This window comes from Pezoporus occidentalis, unplaced genomic scaffold, assembly GCF_034315485.1.
Source record: "Pezoporus occidentalis ecotype Australia unplaced genomic scaffold, CSIRO_AGI_Poc_V1 ctg5, whole genome shotgun sequence".
NCBI classification, from domain to species: domain Eukaryota; kingdom Metazoa; phylum Chordata; class Aves; order Psittaciformes; family Psittacidae; genus Pezoporus; species Pezoporus occidentalis.
In genome coordinates, this window is record NW_026915835.1 from 4,681,397 (window position 1) to 4,709,307 (window position 27,911).

The 27,911-nt window shown below is 35.3% G+C and overlaps 1 protein-coding gene across 1 annotated transcript in view; it reads right to left on the reverse strand.

Annotated features, from left to right (window-relative positions):
• The window catches only part of DIAPH3 (diaphanous related formin 3), a 225,921-nt gene that overhangs the window by 44,426 nt on the left and 153,584 nt on the right, over nucleotides 1–27,911 (reverse strand). Inside the window, exons 26-27 of the mRNA XM_062636862.1 lie at nucleotides 20,456–20,551; nucleotides 19,994–20,053 (exon numbers count right to left, since the gene is read on the reverse strand). Of these exons, the coding sequence (XP_062492846.1) occupies nucleotides 19,994–20,053; nucleotides 20,456–20,551 (156 nt within the window). The remainder of the gene's footprint in view (nucleotides 1–19,993; nucleotides 20,054–20,455; nucleotides 20,552–27,911) is intronic.

The window sequence follows — 27,911 nt, forward strand, 5'->3', positions numbered from 1 at the left end:
TCACAGCCCATAATCTTACAACATAACTACACTTATCTTTGCTGGGAATTCTCTTAAGTAATACTATCATCTGATCAAAAAAAAATTTGCTTTTTCTGAACTGTTGTTATGGCCTTACAGTAAATATAAATGCAAGTTAAAACACTGAATCATTTAAACAAAACTCAGACTTTTCAAGCATGAGGTGATAACTAAGATCTGTATTCTTCCTACCATTCTCAGCAGGGTATCAATATGACAAAACAAATAAGTAGATCATCAATGTTTTACATGCTAGAAAAAGAATAATTATAATATTTTGAAACAATATGAGTAGTCACAAATATAAATTTGTATTACTCTACAGAATTCAGTGATGTCTTTTAAGTGGCTCAATGAATTGCGTGGCAACAGAAACACTATTTTAGCACACCAAAGTTTCCAGGGCTGATCTGAAAAGAACTGTATTACTAAATGAACTGCAATCTTCCTTTGCTTAAAGCAGTTGGTGAATGTTTCAACTTTATTGCAGTGTGTGAAGCTCTGAACCACATAATTTACCAGATTATAGTCTCTGCTTAAGAAATAATGGTCTTTCACACAGTTTTCTAGCAAACCACTGTTCAGACGTTGCTGGGGGATAATACTGTTTTAATGGTTCATGTCTGCATTTGGGGACACAAGCCATGTTGTATTTCCACCTGGAATAACAATTATACTTCTATAGTGGTCTTGATTATTTTACTATTTGAATTAATAATACTTGCATTGACTAAATTAAATCCTTATTTAAGTCACTTAGTTTATTTCTGATGAATAATGTTAGATAGTCAAACTAGCAGGCAACAGGTCCATTAACACCTAACTCTTCTATAAGCAGCACTACAGTATGTACTCTTCTGAGGGAGAATACTGACTGATCAACTTCCTCTATAAAAAAACCACAAAACTTCCTTCTCTATAAAAAAACCCAAATAAACCACTTAACACTTTCACAGGCATTCACAGGATGCTGGATTTAACTCTAAAGGATTCGTGAAAGAACACAGGGAAGTAAGTTGAAGTAACTCAAACTGAATCTTGGCAGTTTTAGGACAACCAACTTTACAAAAAAAAAAACAAACAAAAAAAAACCTAAATCAAGTGACGTGTCCAGGCTGACTGAAACTCCCTGTCTGATGTTCCTGAGTGCTGCCACTTTCTCCTCCACATCCTCCCTTTATTAACTGAACACCTTTTGGGATCTTCCACTTGTACTTATAGCAAGGCTATAAGATTATAACCAGTTTCCACATGACTTGGTTCTCTGAGTTTTCTTCCCTGGGCACTTAGGGCAAACGATACAAACTAACAGCTTTGTATATTTTCTATTTAACAGGTAGACTAAGACATCAAAGAACCAGTGGGTTTTAAAGGAACAAATGACATACAAATTTAGAATGCCACAGGTGAATTAAACAAGAGGCTGCTCTCCTACAGAAAGCCAGAACACTTGACCTGCTATCCAAATGAACATTTATGCCTGAATTATTATCTTAGCACTGCCAATCAATTACAGAAACCTTTAATTGTAACCATTCTAAAAGTGTGGTTTTTTCCTTATGTTTCACTGTAACAGACATATCAAAACCTAGGAATTAATTTTGAGAAATGAATGAGCTGATGAGGTGATGGAAGATGCTAGCATTACAATGTAAAATCCCAAAAAAAATGAATTTATAAAATGTATAGACCTGGAAGGACATTTTCATTTGGGTTGAAAGCCTAACATAAATGCTAGCTTAAATCTTTATGTTAGTGCATAAAAATATGGTAGGGACATCAGAAACATATGCTGTGCTCTTCAATGATTATGTTAACCACAACTAATGGGTAGAAGAGAAGATAAAAAACCACAAAATAGATAAAATATCCAGAAAATGAGTAGTTAGTACTTGCACACCAGATCTTAATTCATATTGATAACTATTTGAAAGAAAAATACAAGAGCCTTTTTACTGAAACTAGAGAAGAACTGATCTTGCTTCTGTCTAAATTGATGTACCATCGTTTTAAAACAATTTCTTCCAGGAAAGACCCAGAAAAGGGCAATAAGGGAGATGATCTGGAAAAATATGAAGTCAAATCTCAGAAGTCATTATGTTCATTTGAATCCTCTACCAAAATATGAACCTCCAAAAGCAAGGAAAGAAAAAAAACCCATGCGATAGTAGTTTTGGTCCTATGAGCCACAGAACTATGTCAAACACGCTATCTTTTATTCCCAAGGTATTCAGGGAAGGTGCCTTGGGACTGTGTGTCTCCAAAGACAGATAAAAAAAAAAAGTCATTTATTGTGGCATGTTTTCATGGGTTATTACAAACAGAAGGGTTGTATGAGAGATGTGAATAGAAAGGCTGCAGGCAGGTTTTCTTTTGATTTTACTAGCACATCCTTCACAGAAAATCCTGCACCTCACAAAACAGGCTTACAGATCAATGTAAATATTTTTAAATTTTTATGCCCTGACCTAAGGGTTATCTAAATTGTAATAACTAAGGCCATAAACCTTGCAACTTCACCTAAAAAGTCAGTTGATGATTCAATGCAGTGGCTGGGTATCTTGATTAACTTCGTCAAACCCATTTCTCACTGAGACTTAAGTTAGACTCTCAGCCCATCAGGACTGTTCCACTACTTATAGCATGCACCAACTGCGAAAGAGAAGCTAACCTGGTGGGTAGGTGACTTGCTTATTTCTAGAAAATTCACAGATATTCTTAAGCAAAGAAACTGAACCTCTGTTTCTCATATCCTGGCTAAATGATGAAGTAATCTGGCTGTTGAGCAAAGGCAGCAACATCCCTCTCCTTCTTTCTCTATTGCTTTTCTTTCTTTCTCTCAGAAAAGCAAATATTTCATGCCAAATGGAAAGGAGTATGAGTTTTCAATACAATGCAGAATACCATATTTTTTTGGTAGATTTATATTTTCTGTCGTCCTACCAGAAAAAGAAGAATAGGTATGCACAGCTCTGCTCCAGGCATTTCTCTCGAGTAATACATTCACAAACTCCTCACCAAGTAACCCATTCCATAATTCCCCTCTTTCCCCAAATATATCTTCAATCGCAAAAGTGCTTCTTAGTGGCAGTCAGCCTGCTGTTCAAAGACAGACTCGCTTAAAGAAGACCTACCACCTTTATCTTCAGCCTAGGATTTCTCCTCAGTCCTTCTGGGTATTGCATTACAACCTTTAACAACGCCCTCCCCCCAGAAAACAAACAAACAAACAAAAAAACAAAATGAAACCCAACCCAATAAACCCCTCATTTTACAAGCAGTTTCAAACATTTTCCTGGAGTTGAAAGAAAGAATTGAGTGAGAGGATTAGATGTCAGAAACAGATACATGTGCACAGACAGAAAAGCAGAAAGACAAACATTCTGCCATTTAAGCCAGTTTATGTGGTATAATGGTAATAGAAATCTCTGTCACCTGAAAATGCAGTAACCAGTTCTATCTGTGAACCAATTTTCACCTTTCAGAAACAAACACAAATGATGCCCTTCTTTGATGAAATTTTTGAGGCTGAAAGTAATTGGCTATTTTACCACGGCTTAAAAACTCCATTTAGAGAACAGTACATACAACACACATTTGAAACTACGGAAAAAGGAAAAGTTATGTGACCACCAAAGCTTGTTGCTACATATTAACAAGAAAGAGTTTCATTTTTATGCCATTTTCATGGATGGCAATTAGAGTGCCTGTGCTTCAAGGAACCACATCCACCCCTACATAAAACTGAAACCCAAAATATTTAATTGCATCACCACTAGTTTCCCTAGGTTAGTGCCAGTGTTATTTATCAAATTTGCCTTTTAAGCCATGTGCATCACTTCTTTTCACCACCTAGCAGAAGGAAACACCCACAACTACAAAGTTTTGCTTAAACGTGCAACAGCTTTAAAACGCTGCAGCAGCCTTTGGGTGAGCCTCTCTTCAGCCGGGAATGAAGGAAAGCATTTTGACAGCCAGAGGTTTGAGGGTCACTAACATCCAGCTGGCATCCCAAAGAATATCCTTTTATTTTTCCATCTTAATTCACAAGGATCTGATTTTCTTCATCCTTCAACACCCTCTCCTCCCTTCCCAGCCCATGGTCCATCCAGGTCAATTTTAATAACCAGGAACAGCTGAAGTACCTTTCTCACTCCTTCCCTTACACAGCCATAAACCACCTGGAACACAGCCAGTCAAGCAAATGTATAAAGTCCATCCAAATATGCTAATTTTTTTACAGGTGGTTTACATTCCTTTCACGAGAACTGATGGAGAGAAGAAAAGATTTATTCCTAAATAACGGAGCTGCTATAGCAATGGAGTGAAGGCAACTATAGGGGTGGGCAATAGTCTGCATGGTGAGCCAAGATAAGAGGAGACTGTAATTTAATTATCCCAAAGAACATGGAGGTGTTAATTTGAGCTGAATTTGAATTAATGGAAAATATTGTACCAGAAAATAAAACATGTAAATAAAATGCTTCAGAAGCACACTTCAAAACTTTTAACCCAAACAAACAGGGAACTTCATGCTGCTTTTGCCTGTTGGGCCACACATTTAAGCCAGGAAGCTGCTGTGAATTTTTAAACCTTTAAAAACAACTACTTTTTGTGATAATGTTTACAGAATTTATCAAATGCAAACTCCACTCAGAATGATGGCAATAAAAGGTCCTTCAGCTGAGTGATGCTAATGCAGCTAGGCCAATGAATTAAAATGTCTAGAAACTACTGCATTTTAAGTCTCCAAGAGTCAGTTTGGCTATGATGTCAGCTGCCACATTTTTTGACAGCTTCCTATATGTTGGGAAAAAGTAAAAATTATTTTACCAAATTCTTTCTGCAACATAAGTCCTTTCTTTACTCTTTGTTAACATGTAGAGAACGGCTGTTACCAGAGTAGATTAAAAAGTGACTATCAAAAGATAAAACACAATCTCATTTCTAGCACTCCTGTTTCTGTGAAATAATTTATTTTCCTATTTCCTTTCATATTCAAAAGTAGCAAAAGAATGAGCACAAACCAATTAATTTCTAAAAATAAAAAAGCAAGAAAACTGAAGCACTTTTAAACTGAAAGCCTATCTGCCCCAAGCTCTACTTGTAAGATAACTATTTCTATAGTGTTAGAAATCAAACTCTTAGGTAAACTCTGATTTTGATAAAGAACTACACAAATTTTTTATCTTAAGTGCTGGTAATAGTGTTTATTGGATAATTGATATCCTGTTGCTACTTTGGAAGATAGTTTTATTAACTTGCTTTAAGCTTTAATTTAGTTTGACAAATAATTTTGGTTAGACCATCATATTTCTTGTTTCCTTAAACTGCTGAAAATGTAATTCATCAACAAGAAAAGCAAATTAATTGGAAACCTAACTTTGAGATAAAGAGTATCCCAGAAAAATCACTGCTTCTGTATGATTGTTGCACTATGATCCAGTGAGTTTCAAGGTTTACTCAATTTTTGGTTAATAATTAACGGAATTTTATTTACAAAAATGTAAAATGAAAATGAGTACTGAAACTTCCTATGAATATAAATTACAACAGAATACCCCTTGTGCATTGATCAGTAATGAGGCATTATACGTGCTCCAATCATAAATCCCAGTGGAAAGTTTAACTGATAGAAGTTCTGTTCTTAGGTTGACTTAATAAGCCTGGGCTGATTTACTGAGCAAACTGAAAAACTGGATAAAGCTTTCTTTGGCTGAATTTGTTCACTTCCACACACCATGTCTACACAAGTATAAGAGCTAATATTAAATCCAACACCACACAACTCAGCTCATATACCTCAAAGATAAGGAACTCCTCAAAAGCAATGGATAAAACATCTGTTAAAGTACATGTTACTTTCATTAAAAGAAGGAGAAAAGACTTAAACATGTACTGAAGATGGCATTGGTTCAAAGCTCGATTTTAACTTTGATACACCAAACAAGAGCATGTTAAAAGGACCTGAAATACCAATTATGATACTTTTAATATTATGTGGTGCCATACCCACCAAACTCTTTTCGTCCTGAAGACATGCAACAGAAATTGGTATTACAGAGAAGCACTGTGCTTCTATGGAACAAAAACATTCAAGGGTGATATATATTTATTTTTTTTTTTGCCAGTATACTTCATGCAAACATACCAAGTATAAAATTAGCTCCAAAATCTGAAAATCTGTTTTAGGACAGCAATGCTGCAGTCTTTTCTGAATATAAAGCACCTTGAAGTGGACTTCTCCACTAGCATGCTCATCATATTCCAAGAAAAACAATAGATTATAAATTTTTACTGCACTCTTATTTGGTTTTTGAAAGCTGATACATGTAAAGAGAATTCCACATTAATAACAACAAATAAATTAAGGCTGAATTCTACAACTGAAGACAAGAGCACTAGGCAGTGCAGTGTGCCCTTTACTAACATACACATTGGCAGCTTAAAAAGACCTTTCGCATTTTTCATATTTTCCTAACCTGCTCAGTTTGGCTTCAACAAAGCCAGACCTTGGAAGACTGATTTTAGTCCAACTTTATTACCATACAAAATACAGTTAGTATTCTTGCTCAAAAGTGTTCTTGACCAAATAAGTTTTCTTATCACTTGCCTCAATGTATTACTGCAAACATTTAAACAACTTCCACTATGTCACTGCAGGCTAAGGGAATAAAGATTTGCAAACTAAAAATAAACAAAACCTGTGGGTTTGGGGTTTTTCTTTATTTTTTGTTTGCTTGTTTTAAATTGACCTAAATTAAAAGCTGAGATGTGCTAAGTATAAGAGAAAGTACACAGTAACTATTCAATGTACTTGCATTGTAGAAGCACAGATGAAAAAAAACCCTGTTGGATTATGGTGCACTACTAGAGCTAGCAGTTCTGAAAGTACATCTTCTAGCAATTTCTGAACAAATCCCATCCACAGTTTTGGATGGGAAATCTAAATACGCAATGCTTGAACCCCACCCCAGCACCTTTCTCCTGGATCCTTAAAATGACACAAACATGGCTATTTAATTGAAAAACATTTTATGGAGTTTGGACATACATTAAGTTATTGCTGACCTGCCTCTCATTTGGCTTTCTCTTAAGTAGCTAGAACATACTTTTTAAAATACATCCCTTTGTACTGACAGGTATTAGAAAAAATAACAGTCAAAAGTATAATGTATTTTGTGTTACTGTAGCTTTCCCAGAAAAGATCAGCTGGAGATCTTTTGCAGCCTTTTGGGTTGCTTAGGTTCCTTCAACATGCACAATTTCACCAAAGCTTTATGACTAATGTGAGTATAAACAATTTCTATCAAAAGTAATATTCTCATTTAGGCCACAGTGCATTTTATAGTTTTTTGGTACAGGTCAAAAATGCCCTTCTTATTAGGCTAAATCTGCAGCTACAGGCTGAAGTAGGAGTAAAATATTTTATATACTACAGTTAAGTGGTACAGTTAAATGTGCTAATGTACTATAGCACTGATAGATGAGTAAGAAAGATGGACCTGGAAAAAGGAAGCGACAAGATGTTGTTGGGAACAAGAAAAACTATCATTAGGTGTAACTTACACAGTTGCAAAAAAAAAATGGAAAGAAACCAGTGAAAAAAGATCCATGAAAGAAGGTCTGACCCCAAACTGAGAGATTAGGATATAGTTAGTAGTATCCTCAACTAAAGACAGAGCTGTTAACAGTTTATTTTTTTAACTTCTAATAATGAAGACAAATCTTGCTTTTTTTTTTTTTCTTTTTATTGACTGTCATTGTAATGGGAAAAATGGAAAAAAAAATTCTACCTCAGCATGTTTTGTCTGTCCCATAGGAAGCAACTATTCCAAATAACATCTGATCTTAGACTGTAAGATTCACACATTTTTGACCCCATTGAAACAAACCCAACATTTTACAATAGGAGATCTCACTACATCAGAAGGTTTCAATAAAGTGATCTCAGAGCAACTGCTGTTAGGTGGATAAATAGAGACTGGCTAAACTCAGCGGAGAGTAATTGGCTGTGTCCTGTTTTCAGTCAGCAGCTGGAAACAGAGAAAGAACAGACTTAAAGCACTGGGGCAAGCTTGGAGACTGATTAATCAGGAAGCTATTGCTAAAGGCAGCAAGAGTAGGAGCTATCCCAAGAGCTCTCTCACAGCAGTTTTCTTTGCCCTGTGAGACACAACTGGAAATCCCTTAATGCACTCTGCCCTTCATTTATTTTTGCTACTGGACATTTGAGAGCATTTAAGAATGTTACTTTTTTGAGTAGTTGCCTGATGATGGATCACACAGAATTAAAATGATTTTATACTTCTTAGGGAAAGGGGAAGACTACCATCTACAGCACAATTATAAAACTAGGGGATTACCTGATAGCAAAGTACCTTTTATTCTGTTGTCCTGGGTTCAGCAGTAGCAGTCATTTTTTCTCCTTCTTAGTAGCTGGTGCAGCGCTGTGTTTTTGACTTTCAGCCTGGGAACAGTGCTGATAGCATCGATGTTTTTAGTTGTTACTCAAATGTTTAGTCTGACCAAGGACTTTCTGAGTCATGCTCTGCTAGGGAGGAGGGGAAGCCGGGAGGAAGCAGAGACAGTACACCTGGTATTCCATACCACAGCACGTCATTCTCTCATGTGTATTCTCTTCCCTTGTTATTTCCTTTATCATTATTATTATTGGTGGTAGTGGTAGTGATTTGTGTTATACCTCTCAACCCATGGGAGTTACATTCTTTTGATTCTCCTTCCCATCCCTCTGGGAGTGGGGGAAGAAAGTGGGGTGGGAGGGGTAGACTGGGTGGTTTGGATTTATGGCCTGGGCTTAAACCATGATAGTTCTTTTTGGTGCCCAACATGGGGCTCAAAGGGCTGAGATAAGGACAAATCTGACTGGAGTGCGTTTAATTATACTTGTGATAAGCATTCATTGGTTTGGATTAATAGTCACTCATCACAATTCTGATTTATTGGCTCTCAAAGTTGTTTCTCTTGATCTCACAGTTTCAGCATATCGTACCTTACTTACAGCTTGGGCTTAAACCATGACATCTGTGCTGATTTACTCTTTACACTGAAATTTTGAACTTATCTTGCAGAGAAAAAAGCTACATAGTTTAAGGCCATGGTACTGATTCATTTACTTCTAATCCATATAGTCTAATGAAACATTAGTACACTCAAAAATATTAGCATTGCAGCTAGCAGTAAAATATCAATTATACAAACACTCCATAGTAAAGGGAAAAACTTGAGTATCAAAGTGCTAGAATTTGGAAGCACAACAAAGCTATCCAAAATGTATGTAAATGTTATATATATGCATTGTAACACGGACTACTTTAACTTTTTTCCCCTCACAAGCGTAAGACAGAATGTACTAACTTAAAGAGCAACTACTCAAGCTATTGTTTTATCTTCAGTATTGGGTGTGCTGTGCCATGTGTCACTAACTTTATTACAGATAAGAGAACTGAAAGATGGAGTAACCTCTTCAGTCTCTTGGCCTCAATCACTTTAAATTAGACGCCTGAACTTGCTGACCATTAACAATTTATATAACACCTATGAAAGATAGGTATGTCCCTCTCTCTAGCCAGTATAAGGACCCATAGCTCTCGAGATTGTGTATCTATGTTTATAACGTATTTGTATATCTTCAAGAGATCAAATACATACATTAATTCTGGGAGATGAGTTAAAAACGCTTAAAACTGATATCCCAAAGTAATTAACATGATAAAGCACTTCATGTGTTTAGTGTTTTGATCCTCCTGCAACTGTAGATACTTGGTACATCTGTAAAGCAGCACCTGCAGATGTCTGCTTAAGAACCAAGCAGTATAAACTGGGAAAAAAAACAAATAATCCAAAACCAAAGCAAATCCCACCCCCTCTATGGTTTAGGATCAGAGGAAAGGATAGGGCTCTCTACTAGCTTCTAGCATTTCTTTTGATGTGGTTCTTATTTAATCTTACCTCATTTTTTAAATACTGACCAAAATTTAAGAGTCCTCCCCTAGCTCCTCCATCAGCTTAACTGCCTAATTTAGCATCGTGTTCATATGAGTTATCAGCACGTTTGGAGTCATTAGATCAACTCACCTAGTTCTTCAGCTAATGATGGTGAAGTGAAAGACCAGACATCATAAAGTTTACTTTCTCATGGAAAAGATAGTTCAAATAAAATATTTATATTTATATTTTAGAATGTAGAAAGAAAAAAAAAAAGAGGTCTCCCTTCTCCAGTAATGACAGCAATAAAAAGTACCCACAGAAATAGGAATAGGTCCTGAGATAAATTTCTCAAGAGACAGTTCTTATGCACAGAAGAGAAAACAATTTTGGCAAGGAATTGAAGTATTTAGGAATGTATCTTTATTTTGAAACTATGGAAACATAAAATAAAAGAAAAACAAATCACCAAATATAATTATTACTACAGTAAAACCCAAACAAACTCCAACCTTATACAAAGTTCAGAAAACAAAAGAAGCCTTCATGTAGTAATCGAGTACATATTACGATCCCTTCTCCAGAGGCTAAAGAGTCTATGTATCTCATCAGTCTCCACCTTGAAGATTAATTTTTCTGGCTAACACATCTGTGCTATCTCAGACTGCTATCCCTCAGTTAATACACACAATTATGATATCAATTTCTTCTTCTGTTAATAAATTCAGCTACCAAACTAAAAGACCAGAAAAATTTAGGTGTCAAAGTCAACCTAGGTAATGAAAACTCTCACTCAGCTGTGTTGAACCCTGTTTCATCCACATTCCATTATCATCACAGAAACAAAGAGTCATTTAGGTTGGAAAAGATTTTTAAGATTGAGTCCGCCTGATATCTTAGCACTGCCAAGTCCACCACTAAACCACGCCCCTAAGCACCACAGCTACACATCTTCTAAATACCTCCAGGGACAGTGACTCCACCACTTCCCTGGGCAGCCTGTTCCAATGCTTCACCTTTTGGTGAAGACATTTTTCTTAACATCCAATCTAAACCTCCCCAGTACAGCTTTAGGCTGTTTCCTCTTGTTACTTGGGAGAAGAGACCAACACCCACCTCACTACAACCTCCTTTCAGGTAGTCGTAGAAAGCTATAACACCTCCCCTGAGCCTCCTTTACCAGCTTCATTCTTTCAGGGACAGGATTTAAATCATGTTTTCCATATCCCTGCAAAATTCCCTTCTGTTCATTACCCATTCTTCTCATAGAGTTCCGCTATAAGTAACAAATATATCTGAGTCTAGTTATTCAAATATTCATATTGAATAGGGAAGGCTGACAATTATTCCTGCCACAAAAATCCAGTGACTTAAGTAAAAGGAATACCATGACCTGGAAGCCATGAAAAAATACCAGCCTCTCAACTTGTGTTGCATTAAGCAGGCATATGCCAAGAAATAGTTTACCTGTGGTTCTATTAAGCTCTTCTATCTGTCAGTGAATTGAACATAATCTGAGGCATATCTTGTTTTCAGATTACTTAAAATGGTTTCCCTCTTTCTCTTTATGAAAAACAATTATCAGAAAATGCTGTCTTTCTTGCCACTATAGGTTTCCAAATTGCAGGGAAGAACCCAAGTGACAAAGTGATTCTAGATATAAAAACATATAACCTATTAAATTGGCTCATTTAGATTTTAGAAATAGAAACCTATCAAAAGAGTGTTCATTACAGCAATGCATCTTACTTTTCTGTGGTTGAAGGATTGTTAAAATTCTTGGACATTGCTCCTGAAATTGCATAGCTCAATTAGGTGCTGTACCCAGATACCAAATTTGTTCTGAAACCTGAAAACTGGCTTGCTATACCCAGTTTTGCTCCTGCCCCAAAAGCTATCCTGATTCAAGTAGACAAAGCAGTCTGTCCTGAGGTAACTGAAGTATTGGTATGAGTTCTGTACTGTAACATACCATGTACAGTCATCTATTTTCAAGTACAAAGAAATCAGCTTAAAGCCTAAGAAAGATAAAAAGAAAAAACTCCGTAACAATTATTTGCTCATGCTGAATATCTGCTGAGATTTCATTCCGTTTCTCTGTTTATGACACTAAGTATTTTTGATGTTATCTTTTCAATTTCATATTTTATCATTTTCCTATGCCACAAGGAGAGGGGAAAAAAATAGATCAACAACTGCAAGTCTGAATACAGTGTAGAATAAATTCATTCTGAGTTTTTTAAACCTCAGTTTTCACATTTTTGAAAACCTAGGGCAAATAAGCTTGTAGGGTCCGATAACAGGTTTTTCTTTGATTGCTCTATATGAAGTTAGATAAACATAATCAGACAATAAAGCATGAGAAAAACTCCTTCCCCCAGTGAAATAAAAACCCTCACAAAACAGTCCTCTTTTTAAGGTATCATCACAAACTGTTGTAACATCAAGACCATGCTACTAACAAGGTATTGTTACAGTATTTCAGACAAAGAAAGAGCATATATTAGCAATCCTGATTTTTGCAAACTTTGAGGAAGTAAAATTTGCTAGGAAATTGCACAGTAATAGTAATAGTAATTCTTCTGATCTTCCTTTAAAGAGGTTTGTTTTTTTTTTAAACATTACCATACCAAGAACAAGGGACAAACTACTTTACAGTGTATGCTGAAAGTGAAGAGATTGATTAGCCCAATATCCTCCAAAATCTTTCCTGAAATTACTTAACTGTAGCTTCTTATCTTGGTTTTGTAAGAAAATAGGAGTTACAGTCCAACTACCTCACATTACCTCAGATCATTCAGCCTAAGTCTGGCTATCATCTTTCCTGCTGCCATTCAAATGAAAACTGCATTTGCTCCCTATATTTCCTTCTTTTCCACTCATGATGTATAAGTTTGAGCCACCAAGAAAAAGTCTCTGACTTTACTGCTGATTATTTTGCTGGGTGATTGATGTAGATATTGCCTTAGGCATGTATGATAGAAGTACAAAAGACATCTATTTTTGGAACGAAACAAAGAGATACTGCATTTATCAAGCAACTTACAGACACAACCCACCAGTTCTGGTTCAATTTAAATGCCAACTTCCCTTTAGAGTATTCCAAAACTTGAAAATAAAGCTTCCAAATGTTCCTACCCCAACAAAGGGAAAAATCAGAAGGATACCCTGGTTTTCCCTACATCTATTTAATGTCCTTTATTTGTACCTTTGCAATACATTGGCTTATAATAAAAAAAAACAAAACAAATAAACAAAAAAAAAACCAAAACCAAAAGAAACCCCAACAAATCAAAACACCTAACAAAAACAAGAAAACAAAACAAAAAACCAACAAATAAGCAACAAACAAATAAACAAACAAAAACAAAACACCAACCAAAAAAATCCCACAACCCAAACCCCAGACAGAAACATAACTCCAGTGTTTCTTTTGCATTGTACATTTGTGTTTTGCTGCGACAACAACTTTGGAAAAAATGAAAATAAGTTCTCCCAAAGGAGGAAAAAAACCCAGAACATTAAGGGAACACATGCACTTACATGGCAAAGAAAGATGAACTAAGAAGTGTGCTTAAAGAATTTCATGAGTAACATTTTGTGTTTTTTCTACACCCTTTGAATTACTGGCTAAACAATGCTTCATGAACCAGACGTCACTCGAGTCACAAAATAGACTCAAATCAAGGCTGATACAGTTTCACTGCTTGGTTCCAGCTCAGATTTTGTCCCCTGTGTACATACAGGAGAGTCATTTTAACTCATTTCTAATATCTAGCTGATGATATTTCCTTACTCGAGATTTCTTTAAGAAAAATATCCCCCTTAAGAAGATGTACATGTATTAAACAATGTAAAGAACATTATGGCTGTTGGATCAGAGTTCTTAAAGATTTTGAAGAAAGGTGCAGGAGTTTAGATACTTGTTTAGACTACTTGTTCTTAATATTCAGAAAACAGAAGTGAAAGAGTCTGGCAAATGTATATCTAAAATCTAGTTTAACAAACACAGAAGTGACTTGAAAAATACTCCGAGAAGCGACAGAAACTCTTTGCTATATAGATCAACTAAGTAATTCTCTTTGAATGGGAAGTTCTGCGTGACTAAATAATGAAAAGACAAATATGGGTAAATTGTTGGCAATCTACAGCTCCCTCTGCAGATTTAAGATTGCCCAGTGATGCATATGCAGAAGACTGCTTTGAATATATAACTTGCCTGCTGTAGCTTTTGGAAATCTGGTTACCTAGCTAGACTATTATGAAACTGACATTTACTGTATGTGCAATTATGGAATATACAGTGTCACTGCTTTCAAATGTCACCTCTTTGCCACAGTTCTTATCTTGCAGAAAATGTCCTTGCCTCCCTTGAGAGAAGCAGTCTGATTCAACTAGCACCAAGGAACACTGGCAAGATACTTACAAAAGCAATTAGCTCCTCTGAGTGCCTAATTTGACGTCTTCAGAGGGTCTCGCTTTATAAATAAAGTTGTCAAACCGCTGGAGAATAAGCCCCATTATAAGTCCCCCCTCTTCTCAAGGCAGCACCTAAAATTTTTACTCTTAAAAAGCTTTGATTCTTGCCTATGTTACGTTCACATATAATTCTTTATGAAAAGACACCGAACGGAGGATACGCATGTCACCTTACTCGTGGAAAGTCTTACAAGACTATATAAGACAATCAATGAAACAGCCACAGACATTTTTTTGTAGGATTACAATTCCTCCTCTCCTTCTCTACATATATGCAGTGCTAAGGTTGACAGTGTGTGCTTGGGTTATATGAAGGGCAAGTTAACTTTATTTTTCTTCTGTCTATACCAATATTTTCAGACTACTAATATGCATTTGCTACTAATTTGAAAAACCCATTTCCATTCTTAAGAGAGCTTGCATCCATTTTGCAGTATTTGGCATTTAAAAATAAATATAAATAAATAGATGAGTGTTTTATACCTTTCTTTATGTCAGTCTTTTATTAACTTTGTTGGAAAGAGATATTTTGGAATGCAAATTTTCTAGGACCATCTCTGTGAGAGACTGTATGTGTCTGCAAGTATGGCATTGCAGAAATAGTTCTAAACAAACAAATACCAATGAGTAAATTCACTTTTCTTGTCTGGATTTTTTTTTTCCAGATATGCAAAATTGATTCTTATGGTCACAGTTTGTTTGAACTCTGCTGTCTGCTCTAGGAAAACGCTCTATTATAAACAGTGCAGATGGTTTCAGGGGAATTATTTCTGTTAGAATAAGCAACAATTTTCCTTGACCTATGAAGTCAATATCGAAGTGAAGCTTCGGTCTTAAAATGGGAACGACTGAGAACTATGTTTTGGTATTTTTTAATAGAAATTCTATTATATGCTTTCATTTCATAACAATGCCCGCAGATATTCCAAGTCTGCTGCCAAGAAAACTTGTCTATTGAGTAAAACTTCACAAAGGCTAACAATTTTTTTCTCTACCAGAGGTACAAACACTGATGGTTTTAGATCAAACACAGAAAGAAAAACAGTATCTACCATGAAGAGCTGGTAGTGGTCAAGAATACATCTTTCCTACTAAAATGTACTGCGTAAAAAGTTATCTTCACAGGTTTCATTGTTTCTCCAGTTTTATGTACTTCCTAATGTTAGTACATACAGTTGTGGAAAAGACAGTAACATACAAAACAAAGAAATAAGGAAAAAATTGGGTTGAAATGTCAATCATAGTTTGCTGTCATATACATCTATGATGAAATAAAAGTGACCCCTAAGTGACTGGACTGTGGGTTTCAAGAATTAAGATGAGCCTGAGCTCACTGTCAACTATGTCAAAAATAAGGTAGCACAGACATTAATATGAACCTCAGATGACAGTTCCATTACAAATAAGAGATGAAAAAAACCCAATGAACACAAATAAAAGGGTTTTCCTTGCCTTAATTTGGACCAGAATGACATTACTTGACAAGGATTTTATTTAACAGGGGTGTTTAAAATGCTTCAGATGAAATGTGACATGAAAATTATTCTATTGTTTATAGACTTGCTGAAACAAACAGCTATAGTAATTATGACTACCCCTTACCATCAAGTTTGATTTGAATATAGAAACAAGATCTTATTGTTACCTTTGGAAGTAGAGTCCACAATCCAATTAATGATTGCAACAGAAAGATTTCTTTCAACCTTTTCAGTCACAAAAAACAATTTGTATTTTTTTACTTCCATTTTATTATAGCTTTTCTTTACTCACAGCATTCTGAATAAAATCGACTTGTAAAGAAAAATGCTTTCTGCTGCATTTGAGGTAAATATACATGTAATCAAAGCTGCATCTCGAATTCATTTTCATGCATTTCAGATTACATTAGCTTGGCTAATGTTACTGTAAATAAACACGTAGCCACAGCAGCAGAGAACTTGATGCAGAACTGCAAAGCCTGACTGAAAACTTAGTGAATAATACAGCTTCCTGTGCTGCAGTGGGCTCCGTGCTGCCTTTGATATGATACTATGTCTATTTGAAATAAATGCGCAAGCTGCAAATATGCCTCGACTGTTGTAAATAACTGAAATCAGATCAGCCATAGCTATTAGCTGCTTGAGATGATCTTCTAATGTGCAAAATCCTGATCACTGAAAATTAAGTGCTTTCTTCTACTCTCTAAGTAAAACAAAAAAGCTCCCATTAGACGCTCTTGAACTACAACTTTACCAAAGTACAACACTAAAACTATACTAACACTTCACTTTGTGTCATATAGTGCTCTGAATAGGAATTACAGTGAAAGCATACACCACAGTACTGAGGGCAGTTTGTGGCTCTTTGCAGTTAAACTAATATTAACAGGTAGTTTTGAACATATAGGTAACTTAGTTGTTAACTTAAAAATACAAAAACCTAGAAATGGAAACAAAGGAAACAAATACACCAATACGTCAATAAAAAATCCAGTAAAAATGATTTGTATTCAGGTGCTAGAACATTTCCAAAATCTAACAATTCCAAATGTGTATTATTTCTATTAGTTATGCAGCAGGGCTTTTCGTCAGCAAGAAATTATCTGACTCCATAGGCCTTGTCACAAGCAGAAAATATATAACTGGTAATTCCGATCACAGAAAGAGAATAGATTTAAACTTGACAAAACCCACATACCATGTCACAAAGAAGCAATCTGTTCAATAAAAGAAGAGTGCAGTAGGACTGAAAATAAAATAACACACCCAAGAGGCTTCCCTGGGATGCAGCATGAGAACCAGTACTCTTTCTTAATAAGAAATGTATCAGTCAAACCCTACCAAAGCTTTCTGGGGACCTCAACAGATCATGAGGAGAAAAGTGGCCAAAACATGGCTAGTAATCCACTAAACCTACTATTCTTCTTTTTTTTTCCTTTTTACCTTAAACAGTCTATTTAGATAAAGGAAACAGTTTCAGTTCTCAGTTCTAGAGCTAAGTAGTATTGGATTGCTCATCTGTATTACTTTGTTTTATGGGGCTTGGCTCAGCCTCACCAGCAAGTGACAGTTTGGTATCTTGAGCAGTATCATTCTGAGGATGACAATGGTAATGGTTAGAGAGATTTCTTTCCTGCTTCCATTTATGTTAGAGGTATGAAGATTGCATGCATTCTGCCTGTATTTCTCTCTCACAGCACCTCCTGTGAGACATGGAACCACTACTCTCCCATGTATGTTTGAGTCTGATTTATATTCCACTTTTTTTTAGCAAAATATCTTTAATCATATAAAGACTAAGCTTTTATTCATTTGCTTTTTTTTTTATTTTGAAACTGAAGGGATTAGCTACAACTTGATGGAATCTGCCCAACAGATTGCTATACTGTGAATGATTCAGAGGACAAACATTTCAAGTTATGGCTTGTAATTCTTTTTGACTGCATGATAAGTCAAAGAACTTCATCCTAGATATGAATTTGCAGCATCTATTGAAGTATATCTACTGTAAGTGAATCTGTTAGTCTCGGCAGAATAAGCAGTAAACAAACAGTGGTTACCAGTTAAGCCAAACATCCAAAGCCAGTACAGAAGCAAACAAGGAAAATGCTTGAATTGCTGCTTGTGGGCTTTTATCAGACTCCACATATTTTAAGCATAGAGAAGCCAGTGTTTTTTTGCCATTATATAAAATTTAGCACCCATTTGATACATTAGGTTGGGAAAAACAGCAAATCAATGAACAGCCAAGCCAATACTTTTGTCTAATGACATATCCTAATTTTTCTGGAATGTGTTGAAATTATAGACTTCTTTCTTGACTGCCCACATTGTTAACTTCAGTTAGGTTATTATTATCTAAAAATAAACTTTGATACTGAGGGTCTAGTATTCATTCTAGACAGTATGCAATCTACATAATTTCTGGTTTCCCAATAACAATACAAATTATTAAAAGTAAATTCCCAACTTGCCTACAAAGATCTTGAATAGCAAAAAAATAAATAGATATTCACTTCAAAGGGAACTTGGAGCAATGAATAACTATATAATTCTATCATAAAACAAAAAAGTCTTTGATATATAAACTCACCATAATCTACATCAAGTTTAACACTCTCTTAGGCTCAAGATAGGATGATGTAACACGTAGATACTGTGACAAGTGTCAACAAATCAAAAACATATTAATGAATTCTTTAAAAGCAAGCTCTGAGTTGTGTTATCCTGGTCCTGAGGCAACAAGTGAAAGAATTATTTTTTTTTTTGGTGCTTCTGGTGCGCAGCCCAAATATAGTTTGTCCAAATACAGTTAATTTGAAAACTGGAAATTACACTATCTGTCCATAGACAGCTAGACAGATAGATCGAAAAGGTTGAAAAGAAGCAAAATTCAACATAATTTTTCTTACTAGCAGAAACACTTATAGGATGAACTCAGATGTGCTCTACAGTCATTATTCAAATATCAACGTTATGTGCCAGACAAGCACTTGTCAAATATACTTGATTCTTCTCTGCACCAATTCCTATAAGTGAATTAATTATCTTTAAACTGTCCTTCCAGCTCTATTTTCTTTAACTTTGTGTTTAAGGTAATGCCAAATTCTGTTTGCTTTTGGGGGGCTATTGACACTTAAGCAATAACAATTTAAACATGAGGAATAATTAATATCATCAATTTGATAGCATTTGCTTTATAAACTCCACAATGCATTAACATAACACAGGATAATGCATTCTGTTAAAAAAAATAAAGGAGATATTTTGATTTTTTTCCCTGTAAGTTTAAAAGAAAAAAAATAATTCTTTAACAGAGGTGTTACAGATATAAGCTTTTTCCAGAAACCACTGAAAACAGTCACTCTGTACCCCCCAAGCTTAACTAAAACACACCTAATATAACAATATTTCATAGACTGTCTAATAATCAAAGCTAACAAGCGTCCACACACTCATTGTAACTTTTCAAATATGAGTAAGTCATATTTGATTACAGTGAGATAGTTCAGAAGCTTACAAATAAGCATATAGGACTAATGCTCAAAATCTGGAGAAAAATTTTGCCATGAAGTAACTGATTCATTTACTCGTACTTTGTTAATACAACATAACTTTTGAATTAACCTGGTAAATGATACCTTAAACAATTCCATTACTATAGGATCAAGAAAACCAAAACAAAGAAAAACAAAACAAATGCAAACATTTTTCTGATTCAGTATCATAAATACTTAGTAACCTTTAAAATGTTCCAAAATCTCTGCTTTCTGTTATATTTCCATAACCCATTAAAAAAAAAATCTGCATGATTGTTCTTAAGGACTATAAAAGTACTACATTTACAGATATACCCAAGTTTTAAATACCCCCCCCCCCCAAAAGATAGAAGAGCTTTCCAAAGTAATCAATAAGTACAGTTTCAGGTGATTTTAAAAAGCAGGTTCCAATACACTTTCAGTATGCCACTAAGGTAGAAACTGAAAAAAATCACAGCAGTCCTTTGAAAGCACAGATCAACTACATAAGCTAAGAGCAGCATGCAATTCATGAATATGGTTCATTACCATGGTTACAAGCTTTCAGCACAGGCCGCTGTGTGGCTGGACTGAGATTTTGCGGTATGTCTGCAAAAGAAGGAAACAATGGAAATGAAACACATCTTTGAAAGTTACTGAAATACTCTAACAATATTACTAAGCAGAATTATGTAAAAGTTGTTCCTATGTGTAAAGTGACAATTACATACCAGTGAAATTTTTTGATTCATTTATAGGGCAAAATGACTTTTGTTTTCCCCATTCAACTAAAACATTAAAGTACATGTGGCTGTATTGAGGAGTTTTGTCATAATAATCATGCTATGTTAAGCTCAGTAAATTAATCTCTTAACTGCTACTATCATCAGCAAAACAGCCTGAACATCCCTAAAAGTTATCACTGCAAGAAAAAATTAAACCAAATAGCACTGAAATTCTACAGCACTTGTAACTTTCTATGGGAAATAAAACGTAAAGTAGAATATTCACCTTTAGATCTCGGTGCCCTTTTCCTTCGGTCTCGAAAAGCTGCACCTGATTGCAAGGCCTCCAACAGGCTATCCATCACACCAGTCTCCTCACCTTCTGTAAAGGAGAGAGAAGGAACCCTCTAGGTTACCATAGCAATATCAAAGCATAAATAATAACAACTATAAACAACAACAATGAAAGGTATTAAGGGTACTATTAAAACTTTTTATTTCAAACTTAGACCAGGGTTTTAACATCCACAATTTGCTCTCTTGCAATTAATTATAACTGATTTGGTCTTCTGTACATTGAACTAGGCCTAATTTTATTTCATTCATTTCACATTCCTCTTTCTCTATAGTGAGAGTGAAGTAGTTTTAAGTGAAATGCCATTTCACTCATATTTTCATTTCAGCACCCTTTTGCAACCACAAATAATCATCTTCATGTCAGCTTTCAAGACCTGTCCCTAAAAATTATTTGCTATATTAGACAGAAGATCATTTCAGTTATTGTTATAAAACATTGAAATTGTTTCTCGGCAGGAAGCTGAGTGAACAATATTGGACTGGATAGGTAGCTTTAATCAAAAGCCGTTTTCCCTTTGTATTTAATGACTGCTGACCAATGTTAAATAATAGATGTAGCTCAGGAAAATTCTACTTATCCTATTACACATGTATGTATAATATCCATCAAAACACTTATGAATGTTACTGTGAAACGATAATTAAATGCAAGCATTAAACACCCTGCTTTTATTTCCTCAAATAAAAACATCAGCAGATGTTAGACTTTTGAACCTTGTTAACCCCTTGTGTATGCGCCTGGGAGGAGAAAGAACACTACTCCAGGGATTTACTATATGATGAAAAATCACCACGGAGGAATAAAGAATTACACGATAGAAATCTCATTATGCCTCACTGGGCAAAACTCCCTCAGTCAACACGCTACCTTGGATACAGTCAGACACATCACATGATTCTGCAGTCATTGCTAACAGTGAATATTCAAATCAGGATCTAAACTAGTTGATGGGTATAACAAGATGCCACATCACTAAAAAGGAATTCTGAAAGCGTTGGACTACGAATAAGGAAGTAAGGCAATCTTCTAGACCTGAAATTGGGGGAAAATTAGTATGGAAAATGTCCCAACACTGTTTCTGTCTCTTTCTCTGCTTTAAATTTCATCTTTCAATAAGCTTTAAAGAATTCTAGCATCATCTTTCTAAGGTAAGTGGTTTCAAGGACAACAAAAGTAATTCAGACAAAAAAGCTCAAAGTGGCAAACAGGAAGGTCTGGCAAAGTACTGTGAAACCAGCATGGACCAAATCATGACTATGACATTCTAGAAAAAACTTTTTTACTTTCATTATTCAACAGCTAAGTCAAGAGTTGAATCTAATTTAGCTTCTGAGAACCCTAAGCCTGGGTATCATTTAAAAGCAGAAAACAAAAGCATAACAGAAAGAGGCACAATAATTTGGGAACCGAGATATGCAAAAGATTATTAAAAAAAAAAAAATCATTTATTGTCTCAAAATTTGAGCTTTCCATCAACAAATTGAAGAAAAATGTCCTTTAATTATACTTTAAAGTCACATAGTGGCAACCTCATAATAAGAGTTTATATGCACTTATAAACTTACATAAAGATGTACATGCTACTTAATATTGAATTTAAATTCCATTTTCATAAATATTTTAATTTTCTCTATTACACCAGTAACTAATTTATTATTTACAGAACCAAAATAATTTAATTGAAAATATCTTTTTGTGCAATTGTATTACAAATTGCATTTAGTAGGCACTTAAGTTACTTTTGCATGCATTTTTACCCATTCTTTGATTTCTGCTAATTCTACATGTATATTTGGCTTTAGTGAGTAATTTTGGTTTCATTTTCAGAATGTCATGAATTTTCCCACCAAGAAGAGTCCTCTTCCTTCCTTGTAGTATTTGAATTGCCACTCTCCCAGGATGCTGGCCCTTAAAATGACAAAACTATAACCTGAGAACACCCTAAGAATCATAGAATTATAAAGGTTGGAAAATACCAAGATCATCTTATCCAATCATAAACCTAACACTGCCGAGTTCACCACTAAGCCATGTCCCTGAGCACCACATGTACACATACTGTAAATATCTGCAGGGCTGGTCACTCCACCACTTCCCTAGGCAGCCTGTTCCAATGCCTGACAACCTTCTCAGTGAAGAATTTTTTCCTAATATCCAATCTAAACCTCTCGTGGTGCAACCTGAGGTTGTTTCCTCTCATCCTATCACTCATTACCTGTGAGAAGAGACACCCACCTCACTACAACCTCCTTTCAGGTAACTGTAGAGAGAGATAAGATCTTCCAGTTCCTTCAGTTGTTCCTCTCCAGACCCTTCACCACCTTAATTGCTCTTCTTTGGACATGCTCCAGAACCTCAATATCTTTCTTGTAGTCAAGGGCCCAAACTGAATGCAGGATTCAAGGTGAGGTCTCACCAGTGCTGAGTACAGGAGGATGATCACTGTGCTGGCCCTACTGGCCACTATTACTCGTACAGACCAGGATGCCGCTGGCCTTCTTGCCTGTCTGGGCACAAGCTGGCTCATGTTCAGTCAATCAGCAACCCCAGGTCATTTTCCACTAAGCAGCTTTCCAGCCACTCCTCCCCAGGACTGTAGCGTTGCATGGGGTTGTTATGGCCTAAATACAGGACCTGGCACTTTGCCTTGATGAACTGGCCACAGCCTATTGATACAGCCTGTCCAGATCCCTCTGTAGATCCTTCCTACCCTCCAGCAGATAACCCTGCCAACCAGCTTGGTGTTGTCTGCAAATTTACTGAGAGTGTACTTGATCCCCTTCACTAGATCATCAGTAAAGATATTAAACAGAACTGGCTCCAGTCCTGAGCCCTAGAGAACACCATTTGTTTAGTTTCCTATGACTAATGAACTAGCACAACTATGAATATGGTTCAGAATGTACATAACAAATATAATTTAGATTATGCATTCAGCTTCATTTTTTAACTTTCCCTTTCTCCAACTGATGTCATGCAATTCTTTAAAATACTTATGTCTGGAATGAAAAACTCAGTGAAGAGTCTAAAACCAAAATCATTCTTGAAGAAACTTTGAGGCCAACCCATTAGCTACAGTAAAGTACATGAATGCTGGAGGAAAGTTTATAAGCATTTTGGGTAACAGTAATGCAAAAAAGAATGAAAAATATTACAGTCCCAAAAAGGATACCGTAAATTTTATGGAAAAGAGTTCATAAGCTTTGGTTTAGGAAGTAGGAATAAGACAAGAAGAATTTCAATCCTATTTCAGCATGCCATCTCTTTCCTTTTAAGCCTATCCAAGACTACTACGGATATCATAGTTATTTCAAAAACTGAACAGTTTTCAGGAGAAAAAAAAATTCCTGGAGCATTATCTGCTAAACTATAAAAAACCCCACCAAATAAATTAAAAAAGATTCTAAATAATGGAATATAAATACTAAAAAGCCACAACTTTTTGTATCATAGCTGTAACATATTTATCTACTTTTCATACTTATCTGAAATATACCATGGTCAGAAACTAGATTATAATTATTCCGCTGATCATGCAAACCAGTTAACAGAAGAAGAAATAAAGTGTATAGAAACTTGAATTTAAAAACCTCTCTAGTAGCTTTTCTGTATGCATGGATGTATTGAAAAAAGTTAACCACTGCAAATAAAAACATTCATAGTTAATAATCTATGTACCTGAAACATGCAGTAAGCTTATTTTTCCAACTCCTACTCCTTGAGTTAGGCTCCAAATTCTGGGATTTTTTTCTGATTCCTAAGTCAACAGTTGACAACTTCTATGAAGCTATAGAACTAGTGATAAATACTCATACTATCCACAATGTTGTCCAAGTTTGTATGATGGGAATTTTAAGAAATGAAAATGTACCATCCAGTATTTTAGAAACATCTTAAACTGTCCCAGCACAACTGCATACAACATTGCTACAGTGATAGTATAAGAGTTACAAATATTGTTCAGTATTAACACTTCCTATGGGACCTTTAAATCAGCTTTCACAAGCTGCTGCAGACTACTGTCACCAGTCCAAACTGGCTTCCTAATTAGTCAAGTGTATCCATCTTTTGACATCCTAGAATGAGTAATTCCAGTTGGCTTGCAGATAGCTGTATAGCCCACAATAATTCCTTTGAGAAATACACCCTCTTATAATCTAAATAATCTCTTTTAACTGCAGAATATATTTAAATACTTTTTAATATCATACCCAATTAAGACTCATACAAATGTCTTTTAAATGCCATCTAAAGCAGAAGTAAACTTGTCAAAACAGCAGGTAAGTTTTGCCCTTGACATTTCAGTGCCAGATATAAACTACCTAATTTCATAATTGTGCCTTTAAAAATGTTAAGAATATTAGAGACCCTCATTTAGTGTGCTTTTATAAGCTTTACAGTATGAATTTAGTATGTTTTATGATAGCAACAGATACTGCAGTTAGTAATGAGTTCTTATTGAGGAAAAAATTATATATACCATAATACCAGAACCACGTCCACTGACATGATAGAAACACAAATATCATTAGCAATATGGATTTAAAATAAGAGTGGGTGCAACAACATTACTTTGTAAGAAAAATGTTTCATTTTTACAGTTCCTCTGCATCTTTCCAATACAAAATAAAACATCGCACTCAACACCAGGACTCTAGAATCTTACTTTAGCAAGAGAAAAACGTAGAAGAATATATCTATTTCCTATTTCAAGAAATTAAAGCTTTATTCAGCTACTCAGTAAAAACAAAAAGAAAAATCTGCCTTTTTTTTTTCCTCAATGAAGGCAAAACTAAGGCACTTCACAAAAACCAAGAATGTTTTAGCATGCTTTGTTTTTTTTTTTTTATCTCAGTCCATACAATAAACAGATTTATCTACAGGGACTTTGACTGTCATTTTCTACTGGGATCTATTTATGGCACTGCAATTACATATAGCTTTTTGTTACAGTGTAAGTAATGGAAAGGATCAGCTTGTAAAGCCAACCTCTGAATACTAAGCCTCACCTGAAATTAAAAGTTTGGACTAATGCATACATTAAAAACAGACCTGCAAATTTCATAGTGTAACAGAATGAAAAGTGTGCAAAAACTCGAGGGCTACTCATCAAGTTATCTGAATTAGGAGGCACTTTAATAACCTTTAATTATTTAATTATATGAATTAGCAAAGACTCCATGGCAGAACTCAAGCTTTTATATAATCTAAAAACAAACTTGGAGTGCTGAAGCTATTGGATTTGTTCTTGCAGTCTGAAGTCCTGATCTCACAGTTCAGTAATTACCAGAATGAATACTTTTTTTATCCTTGTTTAACTAGAATATAAGACCTAATATAAGTCTATGTGTGCGTGAACATCTGTCTCTTGGTTACCGTGTTTCTCTGAAGGAGTTCACTGAGCACAGGGAAAGACATTACTATTTCCATTCAAATTTATAAACAGATAAATCAGAAAATATACACAATAATCACTCACACTGACAGCTGTGCTACAGAGATGAGGGGCTGAAGGAAATTTAGAAGTTAAACAATTTTTCACTTGTGGAGTGATAAAGTTCTGAATGGATTACATGACTGAGCTTAGTCAAAATAAAAGCTTCCAGACAGCTTTAGGTGGGCAAGACCCTTTTCGTTTGGGTGGCTATAAACGCACAAAAGTACCCAGGAGAATCAGATCAAAGGTCCTTTGTACACTAGTAGCCAACAGCAAACATCTATAAAAGGGACAGGATAAATATGCAATGACATTGCTAGAATGGTCTCTTGGTCTCCAGCCATTTGTGATTCAAAGACTTTTTATTTGCATTTAATAACTTTCAATGGATAGAAGCTGCCAGAGAAATCAAGTAACTTCTGTCAGCAAGCTTCAGAGCTTCAGAATATTTTGGTATGCAGTAACAACACTGTTCTTCTGTACAACCACTGAGGTATTGCCGAGTGAAGATAAGCGTCACAGTGAACAGCATAGAAACAGAAGCAATAGCAGATTCAGTTTGAAGGAGGAGTAAAAGACATGACCTTCTCTTCTACTAGCTTTCCAACAATGACAAAGGAGGTTCTTGACTCTTTTATAACCTTGGACTAAGGAAAGTAAATATAAAGGATACCCTCCAATGCTTTGGTAAGGATATTTATACCTCCTGTCCTCTGCAACTTGAGAGGAGAAACTTTTGATGACTCAGGGAAAAAAAACAAACAAACAAATATTTACACATAGCAGGAATGGGAGCTTAAAGAGGACTCTGATGTCTACCTCCTTATAGAGACGTGCAGCAGTATTTGGAGTACTAAATGCTTGCTCAAACCAAAACCTATCATCTGCATAAATGTTAAGAGTTCTTAATCCAAGAGATGGCTCCAGGGATTGTAATTTTTTTCATGGCAATGCCAGTTTAAGTTTGCAGCATTCTTTTCATATTTGCTTAGAAATTTTACAGCTACAACACAAATGACAAGCCTTACAAGAATACTTATCTGCAGACACTACTTTATTGACCCTTAATTTTTTCAACAGTTATGTTTGTTTTGACAATTTCTCTCTCCCAAACACAGATGCTATTTATTTTTTCAGGGGCTTTGTGGAAACCTCAGATTCACAAATGCCTTTCAGCTACTATCTCCAAAGGTTCCACTTGTAAGTAAAATTTTCAGAAAGAAAAAGAACCATTTCTTCAAAGCGTCTTGCTCTTTTGGAGCTACTACTTAGTACAAACAACTACTGATGCATTCTGAGCCCATGGGTTGCCAACAAGTTCATGAACTACATCTCCATGTTTGAGAAAATTTAGCACCTTTGAGATCTTGTTAGAACAACTTGTGCCTATTAGAATTGATCTGAATGTACATTAATTAAACCCCAAAAACTATTTTCTCTGCACTAAAAACATTCAGTTCCCTGAAGACCCAACAGTGCAAGACTTGATAAGATTTTGGTGTACCTCATCTTTTGCTGTGGTATCTGCAGATGTATCACACATGGCCCTATTATTTATTTTTAAATGGAACATACCTGTATTTTATGATTCTCTGTATAATTTGCAAGTACAAATGTGAGAATTATTTTTGAGGGAACATCTGTTCTAAGCAATTTACCAAGATTTATACTTCACTGTCAAAATGATACAACTGCAGCTGAAAAACAACCTCCATACTTAGTGACATATCAGGTGACTTTGTTCCAGTAGATTTGTGGTCCATGCCTGTCACAACTCATTCTTCATGTATAGGACTTTATTTACTTCTATCAGGCATATAGCAAAATTAGATCTAATCTCTAAGCTGTCATGACCTTAATGTCAACTGCCCACTAATTATTAACATGAGTAAGTATTGAGTAGGCTACTTTATAAAGGTCCTACAGTTCCTTCTGCTCATTACTATT